Source organism: Crassostrea angulata, chromosome 5 (genome assembly GCF_025612915.1).
Source record: "Crassostrea angulata isolate pt1a10 chromosome 5, ASM2561291v2, whole genome shotgun sequence".
NCBI lineage: Eukaryota > Metazoa > Mollusca > Bivalvia > Ostreida > Ostreidae > Magallana > Magallana angulata.
This window is the reverse complement of record NC_069115.1, coordinates 8815146-8843115: the sequence shown is the minus strand read 5'-3', so window position 1 is coordinate 8843115 and position 27970 is coordinate 8815146. Positions and strand designations below refer to the sequence as shown.

The 27970-nt window shown below is 32.4% G+C and overlaps 4 protein-coding genes across 5 annotated transcripts; 1 reads left to right on the top strand and 3 right to left on the bottom strand.

Annotated features, from left to right (window-relative positions):
- Positions 1 to 16: 16 nt before the first annotated feature.
- LOC128185060 (uncharacterized) lies at positions 17 to 9134 on the bottom strand. Its single transcript, XM_052854731.1, has 4 exons — positions 8900 to 9134; positions 1454 to 1512; positions 1142 to 1264; positions 17 to 963 (listed from the first exon to the last, which is right to left on the bottom strand). The coding sequence occupies exons 1-4, from the start codon at positions 8983 to 8985 to the stop codon at positions 164 to 166; spliced, it is 1068 nt and encodes a 355-aa protein (XP_052710691.1). The 5' UTR covers positions 8986 to 9134; the 3' UTR covers positions 17 to 163.
- Positions 9135 to 13521: 4387 nt separating this feature from the next.
- Positions 13522 to 15057, top strand: LOC128185912 (uncharacterized). Of its 2 annotated transcripts, XM_052855622.1 has the most exons (4): positions 13844 to 14071; positions 14178 to 14354; positions 14524 to 14566; positions 14672 to 15057. In XM_052855622.1, the coding sequence occupies exons 1-4, from the start codon at positions 13859 to 13861 to the stop codon at positions 15037 to 15039; spliced, it is 801 nt and encodes a 266-aa protein (XP_052711582.1). In that variant the 5' UTR covers positions 13844 to 13858; the 3' UTR covers positions 15040 to 15057. The 2 variants fall into 2 exon arrangements, with proteins under 2 accessions (XP_052711581.1, XP_052711582.1); XM_052855621.1 differs by having other exon boundaries at positions 13522 to 14071; positions 14524 to 15057.
- A 73-nt stretch (positions 15058 to 15130) lies between these two features.
- LOC128184686 (eukaryotic translation initiation factor 3 subunit C-like) lies at positions 15131 to 16843 on the bottom strand. Its single transcript, XM_052854254.1, has 3 exons — positions 16787 to 16843; positions 16375 to 16559; positions 15131 to 16139 (listed from the first exon to the last, which is right to left on the bottom strand). Exons 1-3 carry the CDS (start codon positions 16815 to 16817, stop codon positions 15513 to 15515), a joined length of 843 nt encoding a protein of 280 aa, XP_052710214.1. The 5' UTR covers positions 16818 to 16843; the 3' UTR covers positions 15131 to 15512.
- A 3610-nt stretch (positions 16844 to 20453) lies between these two features.
- LOC128185099 (uncharacterized) lies at positions 20454 to 23638 on the bottom strand. The gene is made up of 2 exons (XM_052854774.1): positions 23414 to 23638; positions 20454 to 22226 (listed from the first exon to the last, which is right to left on the bottom strand). The coding sequence occupies exon 2, from the start codon at positions 22074 to 22076 to the stop codon at positions 20793 to 20795; it is 1284 nt and encodes a 427-aa protein (XP_052710734.1). The 5' UTR covers positions 22077 to 22226; positions 23414 to 23638; the 3' UTR covers positions 20454 to 20792.
- Positions 23639 to 27970: the final 4332 nt, after the last annotated feature.

Sequence of the window (27970 nt, the reverse complement as noted above, 5' to 3'; positions counted from 1 at the left end):
GAGAGAGAGAGAGAGAGAGAGAGAGAGAGAGAGAGAGAGAGAGAGAGAGAGCAAAACAGCAATATAAACAACTAATTCCGAACGTCATGAGATGATACACTGAAACAAATATGTACAAAATACTTCAATCAAATAAATTTCAATCCAACTTCTTTGGTCCTGTTTAAATTAACTCTGTATATACAACACTGCTATTGCTAATTGTTTCTGCATCCTCCATGGGAACACTAAGGTATGTATTATCTGACGATTTAAAGCTTATTCCAGGTCCAGCAGCTGTAGGGGTCAGAGGTACAACATACTGACACTCGGCGCCGGATGTAGTCGTGTTTACTGAGGTTTGGCTATCCAGCGATTCTGTTGTTTCGTTTTGTCTTGTCATGTTACCTTTAACTTCTGTGCGGGAAAAGTTTTTCTTGACTTTGGTATAGTGATCCCTTTCGTTATTCCTTTCATCGTTCTCTTTAGGCTTCCTCTCGCGGACAGGAACATAACTGTTTGCTCGGGTCTTTCGCTGAACATCGTCTAGAAAATCTAGACACAAACGGTCATCTCCGAAATCTTCCGAATCAACCGGTAAAGCATCGTACTCGCAGGCCTTGGTCACAGTGCGGATCTCATTCAGATCGTTGTAGCAGGTGTCTGGATTAGCGTGATAGTAAATTTCTTCCACAGTGTCTTGTTTAGTTTTCCTGCTTTTTCTTTTTCGACAGATGTATAATATAACAGCCACTGTGATTGGTAAGGTAAGTAGCGTGTTGGTACTGACAATCACGTACAATCCATGATGAAGTGTTGGGGCTTCTGGTTCTTCTTTGTTCTTTTTTTCTGTAGAATTCAGCTGACTTTTTGAGACCCTATGCATTTTAGTTGTGGAAGATGTTTGGTAAGAACTGATCATTTTCTTAAAATGTGTCACCATTTCCTTTCTGTATTCAGCACGGGGGGTATCTGTTACTATCTCTATTCAATAAACAAAATGCTTAACATGAAATCACAAATATTTGAAAAGATTTCTTTCTTCAAATGAACAAAAAATCAAATATTTTGTTCAATTTACGATTATGTCAGTAACAATGTTTTTTATTAAAATTAATTTCAATTTATCAACAATATATGCTTGGTCCTGCCAACATATAACCTTCTGTACATCCGTCGGCGTGGTGACATGGGTAGCACCTGCATACAGACTGGCAGTCCTTGCCAAATGTACCATTAGGACACGTCTTCGAGCAGTTCACGTCATAAAATCCTATTTTACACGCTGATAAAAAGAAGAAAACCAAATCGTATAAAATTTGGAACATAAATTAATAAACAATTCCATTTTATTAGGTATGTTTAAATGCCTCCTCTCTCTCTCTCTCTCTCTCTCTCTCTCTCTCTCTCTCTCTCTCTCTCTCTCTCTCTCTCTCTCTCTCTCTCTCTCTCTTCATGGACAATTTAAACTTACCAATGCATTTGTTCGTCTGGAAATCGAACATAAAACCATCACAGCAGTTCTTAAACTTTCTGTTGGAAAATATGATAAAGCAAAAATAATACATGATACAAGAATAAACCTACACTTTAAAAAAAAAAAACGTCTATCATATATATGTCACTATGTAGCACGAGCCTGTATTTAAATTGATATGCATATTACTTTGTAAACGAAGGAACGAAAACTTCTTAATAAATGTCGATTGATTTATTTTTTGTTTAAACGAATCAGACAATATTGAAACAGTCATATTTAGCAGAACAAAATCTGTGTTAAGTGCAAAACTGAAGGGAAAACCATATATCTAATTAACCCTTTAAAGAAAATCTTTACAAAAAATAGCTTTACTATGCATAACTAACAACAGTTGATATCATATAAAAAGTACATCGCTCTTATACGTTGATGAAAGTTTAATTAATTAACAGTAATCACTGAGTGTACTCTGCTCGATTGGAGAATACATAAACAGTCCAATTGATGCAGTGACTGTTTTACAGGTTGGATAGATAATTGTGAAATAAGATCAAATTATAATGAGGTCGTTGAAATTCTTGCAAATATGCGCCAGTCTGATATTTCCACACATAAGTCTGGTGAAATTGATGTTAACGTTCTTTGAAAACTGCTATTCCTCGTTTGTCTCGGGGGATTCAATTTAAAACACAAGTTTGAAACCATTAACTTTATTGTAAGTCAGCTTAACGAAATTCACTCGTATACTGACTGATAAAGATCAACAGGCAATCGACAAGTGGTCGATTTGATTCATCAGAGAACTATCTTAAATTTTAATTGTTGAAACATAAAAAAAAAAAACAGTATAAATCTACATGTATGTAAACACTTTTTTTTTTAAAGTAACGCATTTTACTCTTTATTAAGGTCTTCCGTTTCCAACGGAAGACCTTACTATTATTCTGAAAAATTTTCAAATTTCTTATTATTTTTTTTTTCTTCTAGACGCCAACTTTGATCCTTAATATCTCGCTCATTTGTTCACCGATTGTTTTGAAATTTTCAGGACTGATAGCATGCCGCGTGATGTTGTCGTTGCATATTTCAGTTGAGGAAAATCCCCATCCGGTTTTGAGTTATTCCCCTTTTAGTAAAATTTAACGACTTCTTTTGTCCAGGGGGGTTTAGCTATAACGATGACTGGCAGAGTCTCAAAGATGGGCTGGTTTGGAAGCTTATACATTGAATTTGTGCGAGATATATTTTATTTATTATTTAAATGCATATAAAAGGGGTGGTATAGATGTTGAAACTAAGGTAAGAAAAAAATTCAAAAAAATTCGCGTATTTTCCGTGTTAGTTTTTTACCTGATAAAAATTTGTTATAACATGTATTTTAAAAGATCTTGGTCTTACCAAGACCTTTCATTCGGTATACAGAAAAAGGGGCTGGCCCCTATAATTAGGGAGTTAGATGCGTCAAAAGTTTCTTGTCAATAACTTGTAAAGGAATAAAAATTTCTAATGCATTATTGAAGCAAAGTTGTAAAGAAATTAATTTTGAATCCTTCAGTGGTATTCAATTTAATGTTTTCGTAATTTATAGCCAGTATTTGCAGAAACAATTGTTGTCAGTTCGGTCCATTTTTGTGGGGGTGTGCACGTTTAGGAGGTTATGAAAGGGCTTTTTGTAATGCACTAACTGATACATGCAGCGCGCAAAAAATAATTCTACATAAAGTTCCCAAATGTTTTTATTCATATGTACATATTCATTTCATAAAGATGAACCTCTTTGACCTTATTTTTGTTGTTTGTTTCATAACTGTGCCCCTTTCTATATTTAGATGCATTATGAGACTCAGGTAACCGATCGATAGAAGAGTCGCTTGCTGTATTCAGGCCGTCGCCTTGACGACAGTGCATATGCTTGTAGAGCTGGACGTACACATGTTTAACGCCCCACTGTGTTACTGTAACAGAGACATTTTGACTGGGAGATGTGTTAATAAAATGGTTCGAATGCATGGTAATTAAACTCAACTTTTCTACAGTACGTATACACGGCCGTCATATAAAGCACAATGTGTATTACTGACATGACAAATGTACGCTGGCAATTTAAACGAACGCGGGATTGCTCCCGATAGAGCAAAACAAAATACTGATTTCCGATGGATATAATATTATCATCGTGGAGATGATTTTAAAAAGTGAACTTAATATTCGTATACGATAATATTTGAATCCAAACCCGCTATGTTTAAGTAAGGATTATTAGGGATATTAATTATGACTTGCCCCGCGTTTCACGTTTTTTACTTGCAATGCATCTACAAACGAAAATACCAAACAACCTTCGGCAGCAATTTATAAATTATTCATAACATACTAGTACACAATATTAAAGAGATAATTAACTAAATTGTGCTTTATAATTGTACTCGGTATATTCCGTGAAAATAATGGCATGGAAAAAATGTTGTTCAATGTTCATAAAAAACGATGTAGCCTTTGCAATCGAAAATAATTAACAATTTGTATATTGATAGATTGACACATTAACAAACATTCAGACCCGCAATGTATTTTTTGAAAATTCTATAAAATGTAGACTCAATAAGTGAATTTTTCCGTTTGGGGTATTTTGAATCACATGTGTACGCTATGTGTACATGTACCTATAGATTTATAGCCATATAGATAAACACTTTCAGTGTTGAATTTTTAAAAGATATTTTGTATTTGCAAAGCAATGCAATGCAAGGGCTATTACATTCGAACAATGTACATACGGTAGGGATCGAACTGATACTGGTTCTGCTTGTTCTACAAACAGCGAATGAAATGCGAAGTATTAGGGTGTTATTTTTTAAACAAATAAGTATTGCTCTCTTAAAACCTTGCATTACTAAACAAAGTATTTCATCGGAAGCATTATTAGTTACCTTAGCTGCATATATGTAGCTCAATTGAGTACCATCCGAAATTTTTCATACAAGGGCTATACAGACTTGCAGCTAACATTACCTTAGAATTTGCCGCTGTTCATAAATTTATTAAAAGACGCACAGATTCAAGTGGTTATATGTCGTTTGATATGGGATTTATGATGTCTATTTATATTATTTTAATTAAGGACAGACGAGACGTTCCTCAATTTTATATAATTTTCCTTGATATTTCATTCCTTATTTATTAACATTTAAACCTGTTAATTCCAAAAAATTTAGAGTACATTACCAGGCTCGTTTTGGAGCTAGAATATTTCGAACTTTCCTTAAAATAGCACGCAAAATGCATTTGAATGCTTATAAGTAAAGTCATACTATATATTTTAATTTGAACACTTTATATTCAAACCAAAAAAATCATATTACATAAAGATTTAATTATGAAATAACAAAGTGGAAATCTTCACATTGTGGAGATAAGAAAAAATGGAAGATAGGTCGCGTCTGACCTTAATATTATACAAGCAATAGCTTTCCAAAAAGCTTGCCTGACTACCCAAATTTATTCAATGGAAGCATGCATGTATCAATTAGGCTATCTTATAAGAAATGAAATTTAATTTTCGCTGCGGATCATAAATTATTAAACTGAACGTGCAGAGTTTAGAAGCAATTTCAATCTTTTTTCTTCGATCGAGTGCATGTACCTGTACATCACTGGAAATTAAATCATTTCATTATTTTAAATCATTTTAGGAATGTACATGTATCCAGAGGCGGATCCAGCAATTTGAAAAAAAGGGGGTTCCATTTGATAAAAACCAATATGTGCAAAATTCAATGCAAAAAAGGACTTTTTGAACGTTTTCCGTGCGTATACAAACTGTATTTAATAAACATTTATCTCATCACTATTTAATTCACATCTATTTCAACAGCAGAGTGCACTGCATTATTAAGCGTTTTGCCGTTTAGGTTTAGGTAAGGAAGATTTGCATAATATCTAACCTAAAAAAACTCAAGTCTCCAGCAATGAGAAAGTGCGTCTATGTTTGATAGAAAAGAAACACTAAGAAACAAAAAATAACTAAAAATAAATAAAAGAATAATTACGACAAACTATTATAAAAATTGATATTTTGGTATTTTTTTTATGTCTTTGATGTTTATAAATTCTGAACTGTTTATCGATTTTGATGTTTTAAATAAAGGTCTAAATGATAGGATATGACAAAAGAATGGGAATAATTTATCTGCTGAATAAATGATGCGTGTGTAATACAATGGTAAAAGCTATTGTCGTCCCAGGGAACTTGATGTGACCTCTGTAATGGGTGCGCTACATCATCTGGCACTAGTACAAATGCGATCATGTTTAGAAAAGTTTTGGAAAGGTGGGCATTTTAAATAAAAGTAAATATTCCAATTATATGAATTTATATTTGTTTTAATTAATCCAAACTGATGATTCTTTGTTAATGATGATAATCCAACACCAACTATTACTTACATTGTACTACTTAGACAATGTGTATCATCTTGTTGCGATGACACCTCCCTCTTTTTTTTTTTGACCTTTCAAATATGGCAATCTATTTTTAAATCAGGATTACACACGTGCAATGTGAAAAGCCCTATTAATTGAACACTCTTGCTCATTGTTGCTTATTACATCCCATATAACGTTTTCATCAATTATGAATATAAATGTTGACACATTAAAGATGCATCGTCAGGCAATTATTAATTCAAGCTTGTGGGTGCCCCCCCCCCCCACTTTTTCTCACAGCAACTAATTTTTTTTAAATTTACTTATAAAAAATTGAATTATCAAGGATGTAAAAAATTAATATAAAAATAAGGAAATTTGGATTGAAATTGAAGTTATATACATACTAACCCCCCCCCCCCCCCCCCGGATTAGGATTTTGAAGATTTTGGGAAAGTCTTTTTTGGTTTTTTTTGCTTGTCAAGATTTTTTGGATGAGTCTGCCCCCCCCCCCCCCCCCACTTTCAAAAAGGATGCTACGTGCCTGCATAAAGATAACAATATTCAAGGGCCTTCCGTCATTTTCAAGCCATGATAAACATGATAAAAAGGACTCTCAAAATAAGAAAATATACGCAAAGTAAACTGCATTCACGGCATATGTTCACATTGTAAGATGTGTCTCAAAATTCCTATTTTGGACTCGTCCACTATAACTACGAAAAAATTAATGAATGAGACATTCTGATTCTGGCGCGGAGTCTTGTAAATGAAATTTCCATTGATCTGAATGGATTTTTCCGTGAGGGTCGGGGTAGGTATAAAAACAAATTTAATCGTTCAAAGTTTTGAATTGTTAACAATGATATATCAGATCGAATGTTTTAGAACGATTTATAAATCCAAAATACAGTCATTTTTAATCGGTTGACGCGTGAGCATATGTATTAAGTAGGCGGGCATCCTTACACCCTATCAATTGAAGACAAATGAAATCGCGTCCAGCAGAACTCCCAGGCATTTTAGTGTATGTTATTATGAATTTATGATTTTGTTTGTTAATAACAATTCAACATCAATTATTAAATAACAATGTACACTCTAGTACGCTAATACACAATTTTGTTGCGATGACCCCCCCCCCCCCCCCGGCCATTATACCTATTTTTAAATCAGGATTACACACGTGCTTGCATGTGCAGAAGACAATCTGGAACTTAACTGATAACTATATCATCTCTTTGGAAATTTATTTCTCCGTAAGCAAATACGTGTAGTAACTGATACATGCAATTGTGAAAACCATAGAGGAATGCATGATCTGCGCATAATAACTAACTGCTTGATACAATATTTCTTTTTTCCAACATGTTTTAAGTCAATGATAATATGAAAATATATGCTTGACTTCATATCGGAAATTACTCATTTTCTTTATTCCCCTTTTCAATAAACAAAACAAACCAACAGACCAAATTGATCCAGATAAATATAATTATCAAAAAATAAGCCTAAAAAACAAACTACACTTTCATCCTTCACCCACAATATTGCCTTTTCAATATTTGTCATCGTGGTAGATCCGTGTAACAATCTATTAAGTAGGTGCTTGCACGACATAGAACCGGCCCTTGCTGATCAACGTTTTCATTAACGCATATAAAGGAAAAAAATATTTAGATTTTTTCTTGGATTTATTTTGATGTAAAAAAAAAAGAGAAGAAATTAGTTCTCAGTCTCACTTTATGCTTGTTTGTTAGCGGTTAATCTAAGTTCATTTTGTATATCCTTTTGTAATTTAAAAATATGCGATGTAAATCTTTTTTCCCTGCAATAATTCGTATAAAACAACGAAGAGTAGTATCTTGAAACTTCATTCAAAATTTTATTAGACCTTTAAATTGTAAAATGCTAACATTGAAAATTGTGCCCGATTTCTTTTTTTTTTAAGGTAAAAATTTATTGATTAAAAAAACCTGATTCTTTGAGACAATATAAATTGACATAATCAGTTTGACATTCTCTAAGTGCAGGTCTGTAGCTCTTAGTCTGAAAAAGAATCGGATGGACGACCTAGGACCCAGATCGTCCATCCAAATTTCTTGAATATTGCCATTTCTTTCGTACGCGGACGCATGTTGGCCGAATACTCACCGAGACTAAATGGTTCGTATTTTAAGTTTTAACTGCGTTTAAAGGTAATACTGGAATTCCGATAATTTTGAAAATGATTAATTAAATAAAAATGGTTAAAATTACTGTTAAATTACCGGCATCGGTCTTCCCCATGCGCGAATCTAGAAGAGTAGGGTGAGGGTTCCAGATTCCCACCCCAACCCCCGCAAAATTTCTTTCCATTACATGTACAATATAAAATTACAAAAATATGCCTCGGACATCCCCAGGCAAACTCAAATAACCGTCAGACACTCAACCCCCACCCCAGGAAAATTTTTCTTATCCGCGCATGCCCCCCCCCCCCCCTCAAAAAACAAAATTATTCTTCAGAACCCCCTGTAAAATTTCCAGGATCTCCGCATACATTCTAAAAGATTCATTGGCCCTTGCTTTTGATAAAAAATGCGAGTAAAATGTTTGGTCTTTTTACGTTCATACCGGGCATACCCAGTGTGTGATAATAATCGTCGTCCATATTCTGTGTATATTGAGTCAATTATGATGATTAGATAAAATGCACATGCAAAAAAACAACATGCGGCGAATCAAACTTCAGACAACTTTTAAAGATCTGTATTTGCTTATATACATATACATTTACTTTGTTTCTTTTACACAGTGTTTATACATCTAATATTGCACCATGGTCAGGTATCAATTTTTGTATTACGTCACAAGTATGACGCAGCTACGACGGAAGACCTAATCGTTGCTTGCAACGAGCTCGTCTCTAGTTTTTATATATATTTTTATTTTAAAAACGCAATCATTTTGAAAGCCATACAATTTAAAACCGTTTGTAACAGTGATAGGCCTAAATAGAAAAGAGGTACGTACCCCTCGCAAGTATCATCTGCCAGGCAGATATCAATGCGTCCATAATATGCTGTCCACATCGTTAAAATTATCCACAAGTATTTCATGGTGTGAACATGTCTGCGTTGTTGTTAAAATAATTGTTATAATATAAACAAGAGATCGGAACTTTAGATCTCTCACTTCCTATTTCCTAATAAACAACCACGCATAATTTTCATTCAAAAATGTGGAAAAGTAATTTCCTTGTCGTTGTTAGAATGGATTGAACTGCATATAGTATGGTTAGGTTGTCTAAAGTCTTATATGTTTAACATAGTCCGCGCGCGAATATTAAGGGGAAATTGTGTGTTAGAAAACCAAACACAACCAACTCCAATTTCAATTTGATCGTTGGCAGTTTGATTTTACTTAAAATACTGCAACCTCGAAATGTTTATAACATATTATGAAATATATGAATCAATGGCCCTATGGTATTATCAGAAAAGTGTTATTTATTATTTAAAATATTAGGTATTTTGAAGTGGTGTTAAGCGTATTATTAAGTTTAGGCGGCCCTAGAAACTTTTCAAAATAATTCTACTTGCTGACTGTCATTAATAAGAGAACAGTTCTAACAATCAAATTACTTTTTGTTTGAAGATTTTACTGCAAGTTAAATCCTAAATTGAATTTTAAAAGTTGAAACCATCTACATTCAGCCATGGATAAAAAGAAAATGCCAGAATAATAAATGAAGATGTACAATTTTGCTGTAATTGTTTTTTCTTTAAAAGATACTTTCCTAAAAAAAAAATCCTTGTGAAGTTCATCAATCAAAGTTAAATTTCAATATTTTTTTTAATTTTCAAGTTCTAAGAGAATACTTTAAACTTGATTTGCTTGCACATTGGTCTGATTGGTCACATTGCCAACATCAGTTAATTCAATGTTTTGCAAAACATTGAATTAACTGAAAACCCCTAACCAAAAAGAAAGACTATTGTTACGGTTTTTTGGAGCAAAAAATACTTAGTAAAACATTATTTTGGCTTTTAAACAGCATGTCATTCTAATGACCACAATAGAAAATAAGAAATCGCTGAGTAGAAACTCGCTTCGGCGCGTCGCATATGTCTTTTTACAACATTTTACAATTTTCACGTTAAAGAATGGACAAATGAGTTTTGCAAAAAAGTTGTTGCGTAATTGACATGTACGTAAAGTAATTAATAGCTTACAATATCGAAACATGCTATCAAGCGGAACATAAAATGTCATTAATTTTAAGTTTATGTGTGTGGTAAAAGTCCTAAACTAATGTAATCATAATGCCGGTTTCTTTTCAATTAAACGACAAACTGTTCTAAAACTCTTTGATACAAAGTAATGGGGACCGAACGAAACTTTATACATGGCGATGTATTTCCTAAAAGAAAACGTCCACTCGTTATTATTGGTATACTATTTCATATATCGGATAATTATTTCAAATGCCGAATACGGACCATGGCTTAACTCACTGAAATTTTCTCATTCTCAAAATAATTTATAGTCAATTTTGATTGGCCTTTTCACACTATCGTAGAAGAAATTATACCCATCCTGGAAATGTGTAGGATTGTATCTTTCAACAATGAACTGTTTTATAATATGATTTTCTAACCAAAAAACTAAAATGGTTCGCTTTCTTACTGGTGAACATTAAATAAAACATTTCCGAGAATGAAAAAAACTTTAAAAAGTTGGCCAAGGTCAATAAGCGTATGTGATTCTGTCGTGAGATCTTACGATATGTTGTATACAGACAGCATTTTGTTAAAGCTTATATACATCATTCAGTAAATAAATGTAAGAGTTGATTTTTAAACAAGGAAATTTTTTTTTGTGTATCGTTATCCCGTATCAGGTACCGAATTACACAGATGAGAGTTATTCAGTTTTTCCTGTTGGCCATATATTATACATCATCAAGTTGAACGGAACTTGGCAAAATACGTATTGCCTGGTATTGGTATCGATGCAGCTGTAATACAATTTAAAAGCGCGTCACCATGTTATTTGTGGTAAAAAAAATTGGGAAAAAGTCCAAAAATGTTTCTGAAAACACATTTATCAATAAAACGTAATACTTAACATATGCAACAACATATATATATATATATATATATATATATATATATATATATATATATATATATATATATATATATATATATATATATATATATATAATCAAAAAAGAAAAAGAAAATGAACAGTTCCAAAGTTTCTATTCACTAGCGCTTTCTGGATTTACATCCTTCTTCAGGTGAATGTACATAAATTATAACTTATGTACATTCACCTGAAGAAGGATGTAAATCCAGAAAGCGCTAGTGAATAGAAACTTTGGAACTGTTCATTTTCTTTTTCTTTTTTGATTATTTATACTGTGTGATATCACCTTTCACTCATTTTGGATTATATATATATATATATATATATATATATATATGTGTGTGTGTGTGTGTGTGTGTGTGTGTGTGTGTGTGTGTGTGTGTACCTCGTATATCTACATGTATAACATCTTTTTTGTTACTAAATTTGTTTTCAATTTGCTCCTCTGGGAGCGCAGACTGGACAAATGCATATAGTTATTATTGCTATTGAAAATTAATCCAAGGTGCATTGGTCTATATGGCTGCTCTAAACGTTTGCATTGTAAAGGTACATGCTACTATACATGTATATAAATAAAATGATTCATGTGTATTAGTCAAAAGGGATATAGTCACGATTTAACCTAAAAACCCGTCATTCAAATAGTGAAACACAAAACAAAAGTTTTTATTTTTAATGTCCCATGTAGCTGACAAGTTGCGATTAAAAAAAAGAACTGACATTTATTTTTATTATAAAAGCTTTGTATTTTAATTCACGTTGCTGCGTAAATAACGTACCATATTTCAAACGTAAAGAGATACAGAAGTCAGGCAAGCACGGCCAGCACATATTCTAAGTTTGGTAAGTAATTCAAAATAGTTTTCAAAGTAAGAACATTGTAAACCGTAAAAGAATTATTTGATTAAATAATATATAACTAAACGTTGTACACAAATTACTGCTCTGAAATTAGACAAGTATAAATCCCGCAGATGATTCAAACAGTATATCAGCACTGTATCCTCACAACTTTGATATGTCAACGTGAACACACTGAAGTGTAATAATTGAATTGTAAAATGTCATTAATCCACGAATGTCCATTAGATAATTTTAAAAAAAAATGTTTCTAATGCTATTTCAGTAACGAAAATCAAAACAAAATGCCTTTGTGTGTGTGTTATTTTTATATCACAATTAAATGTATTATTTTCCTTTGTAAGCAAGTGGGTTGCTTTGATTTTGAAGTATGATACAAATTTAAATTATATTAATAATATTATTAATCAATAGTTAGGCAACGCCGTATATTATACAATGATACAAATAGTTTCCCTTGGTGCAGGGAACAGCTCGGTATGATCTATTGCCCGATGCCAACGGCCGAAGCGAAGGAAATAGATCATACTGAGCTGCTCCCTGCACCAAGGGAAAAAAATCGAGTTTATTCACTGTTCAGGCATTAAACAATTGTTTTATTACCTAATCCCGTTTTTAAACCTTTGTGTTCAGTTAGAAATTACAGAAGGTTTTCATGCCATTATGCATTCAGGTCATTGTTAATCAATTCAAAAATGACCTACAAAATGAATTTTAAGAACAATGGTAAAATAAACATAATAAAGTTATCTTTTAATATTGTGGCATTTTAACTCTTTTTAAATACGTTGCCGGTCCAAAAGATCACAGCCTATTGACCGTCAGTCTGATAGATTGAAGTCTATTGACCAGAAGTTCAATAGATCACTTTTAAACCTGAATACAGGTACAAAATAAATAAAAATATTTAATCTGTAATAAAATAACAAAATCCATTTGATTAGGTAATAAAATTTATATTTAGCAAATGCTTGAATCGAAAAGGGGAATATTCTTTTGCATACATATACATATTAAGAACATGAAATTGTCAAACTTGTGACAACTCATGACCTGGGATGATTTTGTTTTTATTTCATTCATATAAGAGGACGGGGCTCTCTGACAGGAACACTTAGGACATCTGCTCGTTGTTAAGTACGTCTTACTAATTGTTTTATCAAAAAAGGCTTAATTAGTCTTGTATCGCTTACTAGTTTTATCTTTTAATAAGCTAGTAAACACATCGTCTCATACCTACATGTCGGTTTGTTTAAATTTTTGAAAAATTCTGAAATTAAAGCTTTTAAAAGATACAATTACCACACACACACACACACACACACACACACATTTGTAACGGACACAAATTCAGAAAGAGCTATCTTTCTTACCAAAACTTTAAATAGACGCATCCATGAAATTACATCCCCAGGAATAAGCCAAAAACCAGCATTCAACGTAAATCCCCCCCCCACCCCCCCGGAATTATATGATTCTACAGTATGCGGAAATTTATATTTTCCAAGGCAGAGAAGATAAAGATGAAGGTGATGACAAATGTAAGCCAATAACCTTCTGATGCATATCAAGTGCATATTACACTGTGTAACATAAACGGACATAACTTCTTACAAACCTCAATAAAGACTATAGAGCGTTTTCTCGTCGTGCTCGAGTTTTACCCCGGGATACAAAACTCGAGATGCGCACGCAGAGTTAGACGGGAATGACTTTCCTTGACTACTGAGACTCTCCAAAATGGAGGAAGTTATCAAAGCACAGTTGAACGAAGACTTATTTATTGAGGATGAAACAGACATTTTTATTTTCATTGCGATGGAGCAGACATGGATCATGCAAATTATCTTAAACCTAGAGCGGCGTCGTTATAATCCAAGACTCGAAGACTTTTCAGAAAACATTGTGCCACAGTTTGATAGCAAGCAATTTCTCAGACATTTCAGAGTGAGCCCAGAAATTTTTTATTTGATCATGAACTCGATTGTACATTCTCTCATAGATGATAATGCATGGCCCGGTGGTGTAGAGCCTATCCTGCCCGAGAAAAAACTTTTGGTATTTCTGTGGTACATGGCAAATCAGGAAACGTTACGAGAAGTTAGCAATACATTTGCAATCGGCACAACGACAGTTCATGAAATTATAATGGCTGTGTCAGAAACAGTAAACGAAAACTTGGTTAACGTAAGTTAATATTCGTGGTTAAGAATTTAAAAAAAAATAATTTTCAACCCTAATACTTATAATTGGTGAGTAAAGGTTTTCATTCATGCATGTTGTAAAATTATAGGTGATAAACTGGCCAGATGCAAACACACAACAAGCCATATCAAGACAATTTCAACTCCAGTCTGGATTACCTGGTATTATTGGCTGTTTAGATGGAACCCATATTCGGTTATCTTCAGCTCCTGGTGGTGACAAAGATTATTTTAACCGAAAAAACTTCCCTTCAATCCAGCTACAGGTACTGATACATGTAAAGCATATTTTTACTGTGTGTTTACATGATGTAAACTATTTTATCATCAATAAACCAGGTAACTTTAAACTGTACGAAACTCTTACTTTACTGATTACATATAAATGTAGAATGAAGACCTTAAAAATTGTTTTTTTTTCTCTAAAATATACAGGTTGTTGCAGACTGTGACATGTTGATAAGAGATGCTTACACAGGTTGGCCTGGGTGCACACACGATGCACGTGTTCTCAGAAATTCCTCTTTGTTTGACAAAGCCGAAAATGGACAATGTGTTATGCATGGAAAATTTATTATTGCAGACAGTGCCTATCCATTGAGGAATTGGTTGATGACACCTTTCCGAGATAATGGAAGACTTAATGCACAGCAACGAAGATTTAATCAAAGGCTGTCTGTGGCAAGACAAATTGTTGAACGGGTGTATGGACACTTAAAAGGAAGGTTTCGAAGGCTTCGAGAAATATCTGTTCGAAAGCTGTCTCGTATAGTTTCACTGATTATTTCAGGATGCATTTTGCACAATTTATGTGTTTTGCATCATGATGACGTCGAAGCGTTTATAGACAATGATGACGATAGACATCCTAATGCCTACCCTAACATTTTTGTTGATGGAAGGGATGGAGCATTATTCAGACAGCAGTTAATGAATACAATGCCATTGTAAATACTTTATTTGAAACAGTTTTTGAAATGATTATGGTTTTTAGCGTATGTTGCACACAAAAATTATATTAAAGATATTAAAAGATTTCAGAAGTGTTGTCAATCTTTTATTCACTTTTTGTGAAAGAACAAATAAAACAAAACAGAAAAATGTCAACAATACAATGTATATTTAAACAAAAACAAAAAAAGAGGCCCAGGACACAATTTGAATTAGGACAAGTCTTTCTAACATGTTTGACTTGTTGAACCTATTTAAATGTATTTTCATTTGAGAAATCAGTTAAGTGCTTATGTCCATAACATCAGTATTTTGAAAAATTGTCATATCTGAATTACAATAGTAATCACTACCACTGGAAGAATAAATGAATGGTTTGATGTTCATCAAAATTTTAGTACAGTTCAATTTGCACAAAACCATGAAGTGTTTACTTCAAGTAAAACCTAAAATTGTGTACATTGTGGAGTTAATTATTTGTCCAAAGACTTTTCCAACATTTCGAGCATTCGATCAATGCGTCGCATTTTGTCTTCATGTTGTGTTTTCATGGAGTTCATAAGTTCCCTGTTTTGTTCCTGGATATTCTCAATTAATTTGGTGCTTTCGGATATCTTGCGTTTTGTTGATTTTAATTTCGTAGTTTTAGCACGAGTTGTGGATTTGGAACCTGTGTCACTTGATGTAGACTGCTTATCTTCTTCTTCTTCTTCAGGAGCAGCTGATACATCTTCATCCTTGTCCAATTCTGTATTGATTTTAAGTTTATCCCTGGAGCGTCCTGTGTCAAAGGACACAGCTACCTTTGTGGAGGCCTTATTGCCATACACCTCACTGAACTGCTCTAAATACTTCCAGGAATATTTTTTATTGCCGGTTTTGTTATTTTCATCATTTATTTCTTTGTATTTTTTTTTCAATGCCTTCCATTTATTGATCAGTTGTGTTTTGGAAACATGTATGCCATTTTTTTTCATTTCATTTGCTATTTCTCTCCAAAGAACATCATGAGATTTTGTGCCTGAAAATTTGTCCTCCCTCTGAAGCCTTAAATCAATTAAAAATCGTTCTTCACTTTCCTTCCAAACATGCATTGTGTTCTGTAAGTAAAGTAAGTTTTTCAGTGAGTAGAATATGAAACTCATGAAGTGTTAATTTGATATCATTAGATACTCTGATTTCAGAACATGCGAGATCTTCTTCAGATCTAGAGTATGATTGTGACAAAAATGAGGAAAAGCACTTTGTACTCGCGCAAGTAGACATTAATAAAAAGTCAAGATTTTTGTCCGGTATAAGTTTCTCGGAATGATTTTCTACAAAATTCCAATCTACCTGCGAGTCAGAACTGGAGGGTGTAGAATGGCCAGATGATGCAGATTCTGATGACGCTGAGCAAGAAGGGATGGTCTCAAATACACGCGAAGTTGATGCTCCAGAAGAAGTTGATGTATCTAGGGAAGTGGAATTCTTGTGACTAGTTGAAAGTGCCTCCCTAATGGCCCTCTTTGTCTCCGGATCTGTTTAATATGAAAATGATGTTATTGATATGAAATAAAAATTATTTAAACAAAATCCAAATCAAAATATTGTTTGTTTGCCAATGACTCGAGAACTTTAGCCTTGGTAAAATGTTTTATTGATCTTTTATATTGATTTTTTAAATCATCCTATGTCTATTAGTCATAATGACTTAATGTTGCTATAATTATATATTTATGGAATGAAATTAAAATTGTATACATACCACCATCTTCTGAAAGAAAAACGGTAGCCATACTCTCATCTAGCAGACAGTATCGCCCATCTATCTCTATTTGTACCCTGAAAATGGATAAAAGATTTTGTACCCTGAAAATGGATATAAAAATTACAATGTCAGGCATGTAGCAACAGGGGGGGGGGGGGTTGTCCACTCCCACTTTTTTGTCGCAGCAAAGATTTTTAGGAAGTTGGGTTTTTTTTGGTTTTTTTTTGGTTTTTTTTGCTTGTCAAGATTTTTTGGATGGATCTAACCCCCCCCCCCCCCATTTCAAAAACGATGCTACGTGCTACCTGCCGGCATGTACATGTACGAGTACTTCTAAATCGGTAATAGAACTGACATGTTGTTTTTTTGCCCTGTTCTTCATGCATTTTATACAAGAAAATGTTTTCAACATATTCATTAACATTTTTTATTTTTTTATGCGATATCCCTATTCATTATAACTAAATATAAGGTCACGAGACGAACTTACGTTGCCGATCATTCTTGAATACATTATAAAATAGTAAAAATATTTTTTTAAGTTCTATATAACGATTAAAAACCTTTCAAAATCCTTTTGCCATTTTGAAATAAAAGAAACAAAGATACACTCACATGTTGTTATTACCGCGTGACGCCATCTTTACTCTATCAAACCCTGCATCGTGTGAGAGTTAAACTCGATTTAATCCCGGGCTCAAACTCTCGCTGTTTATGTCGCACTCTCGCGACCCGAGTCGAAACTAGAGTTCGACGAGAAAACGCTCATAGTCTCTTCTTATATCCCCCTGGTACAATCAATAAAGAAAAAAACAGCATAAATGTACATGTAGCAGCATTGGAACGCTTGGTTTACATATCGTTTATGATCATGTCAAGGACTCCGTTAAGTTTCTCCCAATATGCCATATAACCAGTGAACCATAATGTCAAGTTATTTTGTTGAATATCTGTATACACGAAAATATTTGCCCCAGGGTTTTTTTCGCTCCCTTTGTCCCTGTTGCTAGCAGACGAAACAAGGCGTGAAAATAACCATGTACTATACAGTAAATGACCAGAACATATGCATTTTGTTTAATACAAAATAAAAATCCACAATCGGTTTTGATTCTTAATTTAAAAAAAATCACGCTCATATGATAAGTGTTGGAACTGCTCCATCAAGCCATATAGAAAAGTCAAGTGTCCGTCCTTGATTACAATCTAAATACGACACACACACTCAGAAACCACATGGTCTCTGAAAATAGATACATAAGTTTAATGGTCTATCAAAGTTTTAGGAACAAAAGAAACAAAAGCAATACCCTACCCTGGCAAGTCAGGTTCATGTAAATTATATATGCATGTGACTTGCTAGCATTTAAATATCATGCTGGTTAAAAACAATAACATGATTATTCATACTTTTTCTAAATAAAAATGTTTTATAAACTTAAACGACGATATTGAATTGAATTATTGGCATTTGTATAATTTTGTTATATATATGCTGCAAATTAATTTGATAAGTGTCAATCTTTCAATAGACTTCAAAAAAGAAATCAATGTATTAATATTTATTTAAAACAATCTTTTATCGTTTTTACTTAAAATATTTCTATTTAATTGAAACATACGTCTTCATTAACGAACTTTTGATTGTTGTGGTCCAGAAATACGCCCAATGTCTTCCAAAGGATTGTTCTTGTGTCATACGGTAAAATATAGCAATGAAATATTTATGAATAAAACAGTGTCAAACGGTCATCATTGAGCTCTGTCAAAATCATTTCAAACTCTATAAACAATTCTAATATGCATATAATGGTAATGTAGAATCATTTATCTGAAGACCATTTCTAGGTGACTGTCTTATTTCTATTTAAATCACTAAGATTTTTATATGTGTTTTCAAGATTAAGTGGTCGAATGACATATAACTATGACGCGCGCAAATCTATAAAATTTAATGTATGATAATAAGAAAAGATACTTAAAATTACTATGTCAGTCTCTTTTGGCATACCTATATACTGACAACGAGTTTAAAAGTAAAAATTGCATATTTAATATATTTCAATGTGTTTGCAAAATTACTCAGAAAAGACAAAAATTCTTTAGAAATTTCCCCTGCATATTCCCTATTAAGAAAACGTTCTATATATGGTACAAGGAAATGACAAATACATTTTTTCCAAAATATAGTTATGGCAATATATGAATTCTGCATTTGATTTTATATTTCATTTCGTTAAAATTTATTTTATTAGTGTATGGTTGCTACGGGTCACTACACAAATGCAGGTTTTTACAACTTATAGGAATGATTCAATGATGTCATGTCATGTCATGTATCCAAACATAAAAAGTGAAGCATATTTCGAATTCTATGCATTTTTTATAATTAATTGAAGGTGTTGTCGATGACTCATAGGGTATTGTCCTTATAGTATTTCTTTAAGACACTCTGGTTTTTTTGGAATCATACCTGTAAATCTTGTGTTTTATTCAAGAGTCCCCTTCATAAGTGAGATCCGGTTTTATGTCTGCTTAGTAATATTTCTAAAATGAATATACCAAGGCGACGATTCTATATTTAAACTTACATTCGATTTTCATAGCATATTCATCTTTTTTTCTATGAGAATAGATTTGAGAGCAATTAGCTTTTGATTGGGGTCTCACGCATGACACACTAAATAGCAAGTCGTTGAAAAATTTGCATTTTCTGTCAAAAGAAATGAACAGGTTTGATCTGCAATATATACACTTAAGCTCAAAACTTCAACAAGAGGAATTCAAAACTCCTTAGAAACAAGAAGAATTTGACAGGGTAACCAGTGACCTGATAACTATAAAAAAAATAAATTCAGATAAATCATACGGATTCAAGTAAAATGGACCGTGAAGACTTAAAGTGGTCCATTAACCTACGTAAAGCGCTTCCTTGTCCACTACAGATCTATAGACCACACCGTTCACCTGCATGAGCAGAAATATAAAGCTGACCAGCTGGGCTCCTTCTGACAGAAGATGCGTGCATACGAGCCAACAGGTAGTTCGGGTAATGGAATTTTTTGTGTTTAAGAGCTTTTAAACAGCATTGCACCAAATAAATTCTCCTTTACAGAATCTGGCCTTTTTAATTTTATAAAGCTAATTTAACCAAAGTAAAATTTTAAATCATCTTAAAGAAGCCTTGACAAAATTACTAGATATTAATATAAGATGTAGATTGATTAGCTGTTCAAACATATTGCAACTCATTTATCCCATTTTATTTTGTAAATTGTTTTCTCTTTATCTGAACCAAAACCCTAATTGTGTTTCAAACTTTAAAATGGTTTGCATCAATGATAATGTTAATGATTACTGTTCTAACAATCATACTTGAGAATGGTAGTCTGTTGAAATTGAATTTAACCCTTTTAATGTACGCGTACAACCTTGTGTGAAAGTCGACCCATGTTTCTACTTATATATACAGCTTGAATTAACAAGATTTACATGGCTTTTTGATAAATTAATTTAGTATCATTTCTTGTTTAAAGACATTCAAGGTGGACAACGACGGGTGAATATACTTCACTTTAAAAACCAATAACTGTATTTTTGTTAAAGAAAATATAAAATACAAAAACGTTAATAAAGTCAACTAATATGTATTTTTAATTTTGGTTAACATTTATATTATCATAATATACAAATCCCATGAAATATTCAAACAGACATGAAAACGTGACGTCACATTTTTTTTACAAGAACAATAAGTTAGCTCAATAAATAATGTAATAAATATGAAATGTGCAAGACATTCGTATAACACAAATAACATAAAAATAAATAAGACCCGTTTTCTAATGGTTGGTTGTATTCAACTAACTCTATATTAATACGTGTACATTTATATTAATATCACGTCAGGTTTCCGTAAATAAATACAATGCTTTAAAACATAACCTTTATTATTAAAACGCTTTATTCATAATCAAGACGAGGATAAAAAAACGAGTATGTCTTAAATATGACTCTTTGTTTCATCACTAACTCGCCATTTGTGGATATGAGAGTGAATAAATCTCTGGTTATTTTCTAACGACAATAGCTTTTCATTCACACTGCTTACATTTTGATGTAAAAACTCCACGTCCTTATGTAGTTTTAAGTCTACAGGTGACATATCATCCGATTCACTCTGTTGAAGTTCTTCCCTTTGGCTGTGATTTCCACTCGTTTGAACGGGCTGGTGTGAATTAGCACCTGCTTGATCATTACTTACAGTTTCTTGATTGATGGGGGTCCTGTTCTCTGCTAACAATTGGATCAGTTTACTTTGCGCCATGTATTCAGCTGTCAATGTCTTAATGTCGCCGGTTTGTACTGTGTTCTCTCGTTCTATGTCGTCTATATCCTCATCCTGTTCATCGTTTTTCTCCTTCAAAGCTGTGAGCTGTCGAAATATAATACTATTCTCAGTCTCGAGAGCTTGCTCCTCTCTTCTATGGTTAATATTACTTTGAGATAATGATGCTACCTCTGTCTTAGTTGCACGGGTTTTGTCGTTCAGAGAATTAATGTCAGATACTCTTTGCGTATTTTCATCGAGTAGAAACTTAATGTTTCTGATCATCTTGTTGTTGTCGATCATGACAGAATTCATTTTTCTTTCCTGTGAAACAGATTTCTGATTAAGATCTTGGATTTGGCGGTTTTGGTGATTGTTGGTCTCGCTAAATGCACTCAACTTCCTGTTTTGTTCAATGTCTTCCTCCATCAATAGCTTTACATTTCTATCCAAGACTGATGTCGTGTCTGAAAGCGTGCTCAAATTCCTTCCATACGAAGCCATAGTGTCTTGTAAAATTTGTATGTTTTGTTTTTGACCTAATATATCACGAGAAAATACGTCAACGTTCCTCTGTACCCTATCAGACATTTCATGAAGGTCTCTGGAAGTAACGTTCTGAGACAACTGTGCATTTTGTATCACTCGAATTTGGAGGTTTTGTTCATCGTTAAAAAATTTTATATCCATTAGACTTGATTTAAGATCAATAACTTCCCTTTTAAGAGCATCAATCATCAGTGCCTGTTGCTCTTTCTCAGCCTTTAAAGCTTTCACATCACCAAGGACTGTTTTTAACGTTCGAAGTAAGGTCAGTTTAAGAGCTGATTCTTTTCTAAGGTGTTGAATCATTTGCAAAGCAGAATTAGATTGAGACGTCATAGCACTAGCACACAGCGTGTTCAAGCACAGAAATAAGTATCCTAATATAACAAAATATTGCCTCATTTTGGTCATCTTAAATCCATAGTGTAGATGTGTCCGAAAGTCATCTAAAAGAACATGTTCACAGCGATCGGTCCTTGATTATTCTCTCTATCAACTAAATACATTTGTTCTCTACCTCACAACTGAAGTCCTGTATTGAAATCCATCATTTATTTATCTCTGTCAAAAATGGAAATATGAACACGTATCAATCGTCAATCAGCATATTCATGGTGTAGAAAATTATTAACTGTTTAATATTAATTATATTCATTCGCACAAAAAGTGGTGAATCAATATGACACATCTAATTAATAAGCGTTTGAAATACGACAGAAATGAAAAATTTCAAGGAAAAGAGATGTATTGGGTACAGTAATGACATTTGCGCACACCAGTGTAGTTAGTAAGATGACAAAGTTGTTGTGACTTTGCGGTTGCAAAGCTACAGTTAGCTTAACCTGCAAAAGGTCAGAATTTGAAACACTATACATAAAAATGACACATGCAAAGACCCCATTAATTCATCCTAATCTGTTAACATATTAACCCGCTTGACGTAACTAAGGTCATTAATATCCGTCTGGTTTACATTCATAACTGCATGCGACCATTTCTTCGGCTTCTGGAATGCGTCTGATTTTAATACTGTAGATTCTAATTAAACGCCAGGAATTAATATCCGCGTAAGGTCTCGAGAAGCACAATCCGCGGAATTTAAAATCTCGCCATTATTTTCTGAGAGTTGAGAACCATAAGAAAAAGAGGAAAACAAGTCTATATTCCTGCGATTTGATTCAAACTAGCGGGATCGCGGAATTAAGTACTCCCGTAATATAAGAAATTTACAGTATATGAAGCCAACATTCATATTTCTTATTTGAAAAGTTGAAAACTAAAGAAAAATAACGGTGTAACATATAAAAAACTTTTTATTATAATATTCGGTTAATCAATTTTTATTGACTTCCAATATGTTAATTCAAATCGTGTTTATCAAATCAATAATCATATTGTTTCAAAGCACTACTGCCATTTGCCACAACAAAGGGCTGATTGGAATTTTAAAGTTTTATGTTGAAATATTCCGTATTTTGTTTAGACATCTTTTGCTGTCATAATTCAAAGGAAGTGCTAAATTTCAATCACTTTGTCAATAAATGTTGAATATTTCCTTATTTATATAAATTCTGATTGATTAATTATGATAACAAAATAAGTATAAACCAGACACACACGAGTAAACAGGATTGCTTGAGCAAGAAAAGAGAAGAGTTTTGATAAGGTTTTTTTTTTACAGAAATACTAGAAAGTTAAAAATTCGTATACACTTACTATGTAGTAAAAATATAATGATAATTTCATACCTTGTCACCCCGTTGTATATGTTGCATACATATGTACACAAGCTTCTTACAATTTGTTTGTAATAAATGTAATACTTAATCTAATTTTCGTATTCAAAGGACATTTGTTAATACAAACTTCCGTCTATGCTATTTTTAAGTTAATTATAATAAATGATGATAATGTAATCGTCTGGTAACCACAAAACAAAACCAAAAACAATGTTACCAACGTCAGTACGTTTATTGAATAAGTGTCAGGTAATTGAGCTTATTAATTAAATAACTAATTATATTCGTACTAACTTTGCATAACCTAAAGGTAAAGATAAACGAATTTTATTATTGCTTGTGTGTGTGGGTTTTTTTAAAGAGAAAGCGGCAACGTATTTTTTTTATTTTTTCATCTTTTTAGTTAACCTGAGCTGGAAGCTAAAGTGGGCTTTTATGATAACGTTTTGTCCGGAGTCAGTCTGTCGGTCGGTCCATAAACTTTTTACATCTTCGACTTCTTCTTAAAAAACCACTGGGCCGATTTCAAACAAACTTGACACAAAGCATTCTTGGGTGACGGGAATTTGTATTTACTGAAATAAAGGGCAACACTATTTCAACGGGAGACAACTAAAAATGATTAAAAAGCTGGTACATGTTGCTTTCAAAAATATTTTAAATAAGCAATTGAAATACATAGTTCAGAGAAAAATTTGTAAAATCTTCTCGAAATCCAATTGACCAAAATAGCTGTAAATATGTTTGAAAGCATCCAAATGTAGTGAAGATTTAAGTTTATTCCAATAATCCCCGGGGGCAAGGTGAGGCCACAATGCAGTTCCCTATTTTACATTTTAGGAATAATAGAGAAAAATATTTAAGAATCTTCTTCTCAGTAAACAATTCGCCAGAATAGCTGTAACTTGTATGAAGCAGCCCTGGATAGTGAAAAGGATGTTGTCACAATATGCACAATGGCTAAAAAATTACTTGGTATTGTCTTGATTTAATACGAACATTTTTCTATGCAGTATCTAATCTACTACTTTGTCAAGATGTTTTGTACACGACGCCGTATATAAAACCGATTTTATTATGACTATTGTTGATCAAGTGAGCAATGTAGCCCGTTGACCCCTTTTTATTCTCTCTTAATCATTCTTTTAATGCCGTTGTAACTCTTTAGTATGTATTGCAGCAGTATAAATTTAATTGCTACTGCTATGATTTTTTCAATAAGAAAACGAAAAAAAGAAAATCCTTGGCAAAGCCGATATGACGTAGTGGAGAACCGAACATTTTATTCAGGATATCCTAATTTTTGTGGTTTTTTAATTCAATAAATACTAAGGTGGTAAATGGTATATCTATTGTTAATATTTCCTATCTTATTTCTGGAGAAACTGTTAGTAAAATGGTGCATAATTTCTATATGCATAGTTATTCACATTTGTGTATTATGCCACATGTATTTAAACAGCAAAACGTGATTTGAAATTGAATCTCTTTATTTCAAAGTATAAATATGTCCCAGCCAGTGATTTATAGGTTTACACTGCTTAATACAACGTGCACGAATTCTTTTTTACCTTTACGCTCATTCAAGTATTTACATTTTTCTTTACCTGTCAAATAAAGGAACGCAGTTTCCATACACAATGATACTTCAGAAGGCCGTAGATCTAATACACTGTACATAAGGCAACAAAAAAAAAACCCAAATCAAAGCAAAAAAAGGTCATTGAACAAGTTTCATTGAATGCATGTGTGTTTTTCTCAGATTTATGTTGTAATTGGGATTAACTATTCATTTATTTATATATATAAAGATACTTTTATCATTAATCACAATGGTAGACCACTTTACTTTGATCGTTGGATTTGAGGATCATTATCTTGATACTTTCAATGGTCGTTGTTAATTAAAATTTCTTTGTCCTAGTATTATCGTGTCAACACGCAGGCATTTGTGTATGTAAATACATGTTTACTCTTTACAATTGTTTCATCGTTAAGTTTTTAAACCGCACTTATTACACTTATGAATCAGTGACGGAAAAAATATAATTTCCTTGTTGGTCGGTAACAAGGATACAACGGAAATTCTTTTGCAGGATGCTATAATGATCCAATATAAACGATAATTTCACCGTGTTAAACGTTGTACAAAAATAGAAAAAGCTCAAAGTAGTACCACCGAAAGTGTTAAAGTTTTCATAAGTATATGTTTATCATACTGAAAAACATTTCGAGCATACTTTAAGATCATTTATTTTAATTTGTATTTCGTATATATATTAGTAGTTCATACAGGTCATTTGCACATAATATACAGCAAATATATTGTTTAAAACACACGTATCAGCACCAGTGATGGACTCAATCTACTTCACTAAGAACATTATACCAATAAGTTGTGACTTTCATAATTATGATAGTAATTTTGAAATATTAGAAAAAGATATTTTTTGATTAAGATATGTTTAACTTACTTGGTTCACAAACTGTTCAGGAATTCTTTAATAAGTATAATTAAGGATTTTGATAATTTAAATAATTTAATATTGTGAAAAGAAGCTTTATTTTTTTCATTTCCGAAATTAGGTAGAGGAGAAGGCATTTGTTTTTCTGAATGTAAAGGTTTTATAAACATAAAACACTTTAATTTTATGAATTCATTACATAGTTTTAATCAGATGAAAGCTAATAGACATTTATTTATCCTTCGTCAATATAATTACGACACTTTCTATAATTATTGTAGATATACCGGGATAAACCTATACGTGTATTCACAACACACACACATGATAGTAAATATATAATTCCTTTGTTTAGCAGGATAGGTCAATACATATTTATATAGGAACTCCTTGATGTAATCAGGAAACATATTTTGAAGTTACATATGGAAATATAATTTCATATTATCAGAAAAAAAAGCTTTTGAGCGCTCAAAATATTCTGAAATACATTAAATAATCAATACTAAATATCGAGTGCTCTTTTAAATATTTTCACCATTCAGCAGACTACTTCCTCTCGTAAAAAGAATGTACTGCTTCAATGATTTTCTTTCTATCATTGCTAGCGCTTGACATATATAATTCCCGTCAGTTTTATGACCCATTTCATTTTTTAGTTATTTCTGGTTGATGTATAGCAAACATCGGTAAAATAAGTATTCGAAATGTGTAAATATCACCTTTTTAAAAGTCCTATCACAGTAAACTAATTATAGCAGACCGGCGAAAAGATACATATGGTTTGATTTGAACATATTTTATTGCATAAGCATTTACAATTGGTTCGAACACAAGTTCTAACTACTTACGAGGTTTTCACCAAGATAAATATATCCCCATGATGTTTTCTAATCAAGACATATATTTTATATCAACATTGTAGAATATCGAATAATATCAACCGTGCCCGACCTTTTACAAAGATTCATAACTATGTAACATTTAAGAATACCTTAAATATCTTTTCAATAAGCTATGTTGAAAAAAATATAAAGATTTGTTTAGATATGTTCTTCACAGACCGGAGCATGGTAAATATTAACACACTTACCACTCATTTAAACATACTTAAATCAATTAGATAAAAAAGCGATAGCATTTCATAATTGGGGTTACATTTTCTTTTAATATACAGTTGTACATGCGTAAATTGATGAAGGATGGTATTTATGACTTAAACATACAAGAAAAGGCACCATCAGTAGAAAAACATTTTAAATCTTTTTGATGAGTCAGTTAAAATAATGAGAATTCATGAAGATCAAAACTTAAGATGTTCAACTAGATCAAACTGCTTAAAATGTATTTTTCAAACTGAAATAAAAGTAACATTTTTTTTTATATTTAAAACATTTGTGATTATCCTATTTATCCAATGTTAGATAATTTGACAGATCGTGTAACAGTATTTTATTAGCGTGAGCTGTACCTTTGTGTTGAAGGTTTAAATAGGTAAAATATATTTCATTCAATTAAATTGTAAAGTACACTCCAATCAAACATAATTATCTTATCACAATTTACAATCTTCCGCTAATAATTCTGTCTGTCATTTCTGCCGATGTATAGTTTCATAGTAACAAGGAAATGATTTCATTTATTGGCGCATGGGGTCGCGCTGCATCGCAACAAAACATTTAAAAAAATCAATACACATCACCTCAGGGACGATTCTCTATTATGTCCCTAGCTAAAAAAAGTTTTCTCTTTCTTAATGGCTTTAGATATTAAAAAGCAAACTGCCAGCATTTATGAACAGAACTGTTTCCACCCAATTTGGGGGATATATTGAACACCAGGTACATGAATCGATACTAGTCATCACAAATTGGATCTTTATGAATATAACTACATAGATGTACTTATCATGAAATAAGTAAATTACTTCGCATTTTTAGAATCTCAAAAACAAACTAAAATACAATCCAGAACTTTAAGATATGTCAATTTATCTGTTCTATTTCAGGAAAAAATATCACAAACTACACAAATTCAAGGGTTATAAGTATGATATTTTTAGCATTATTAGTGAACAATTTCCACACTGAAATTCCTTCCC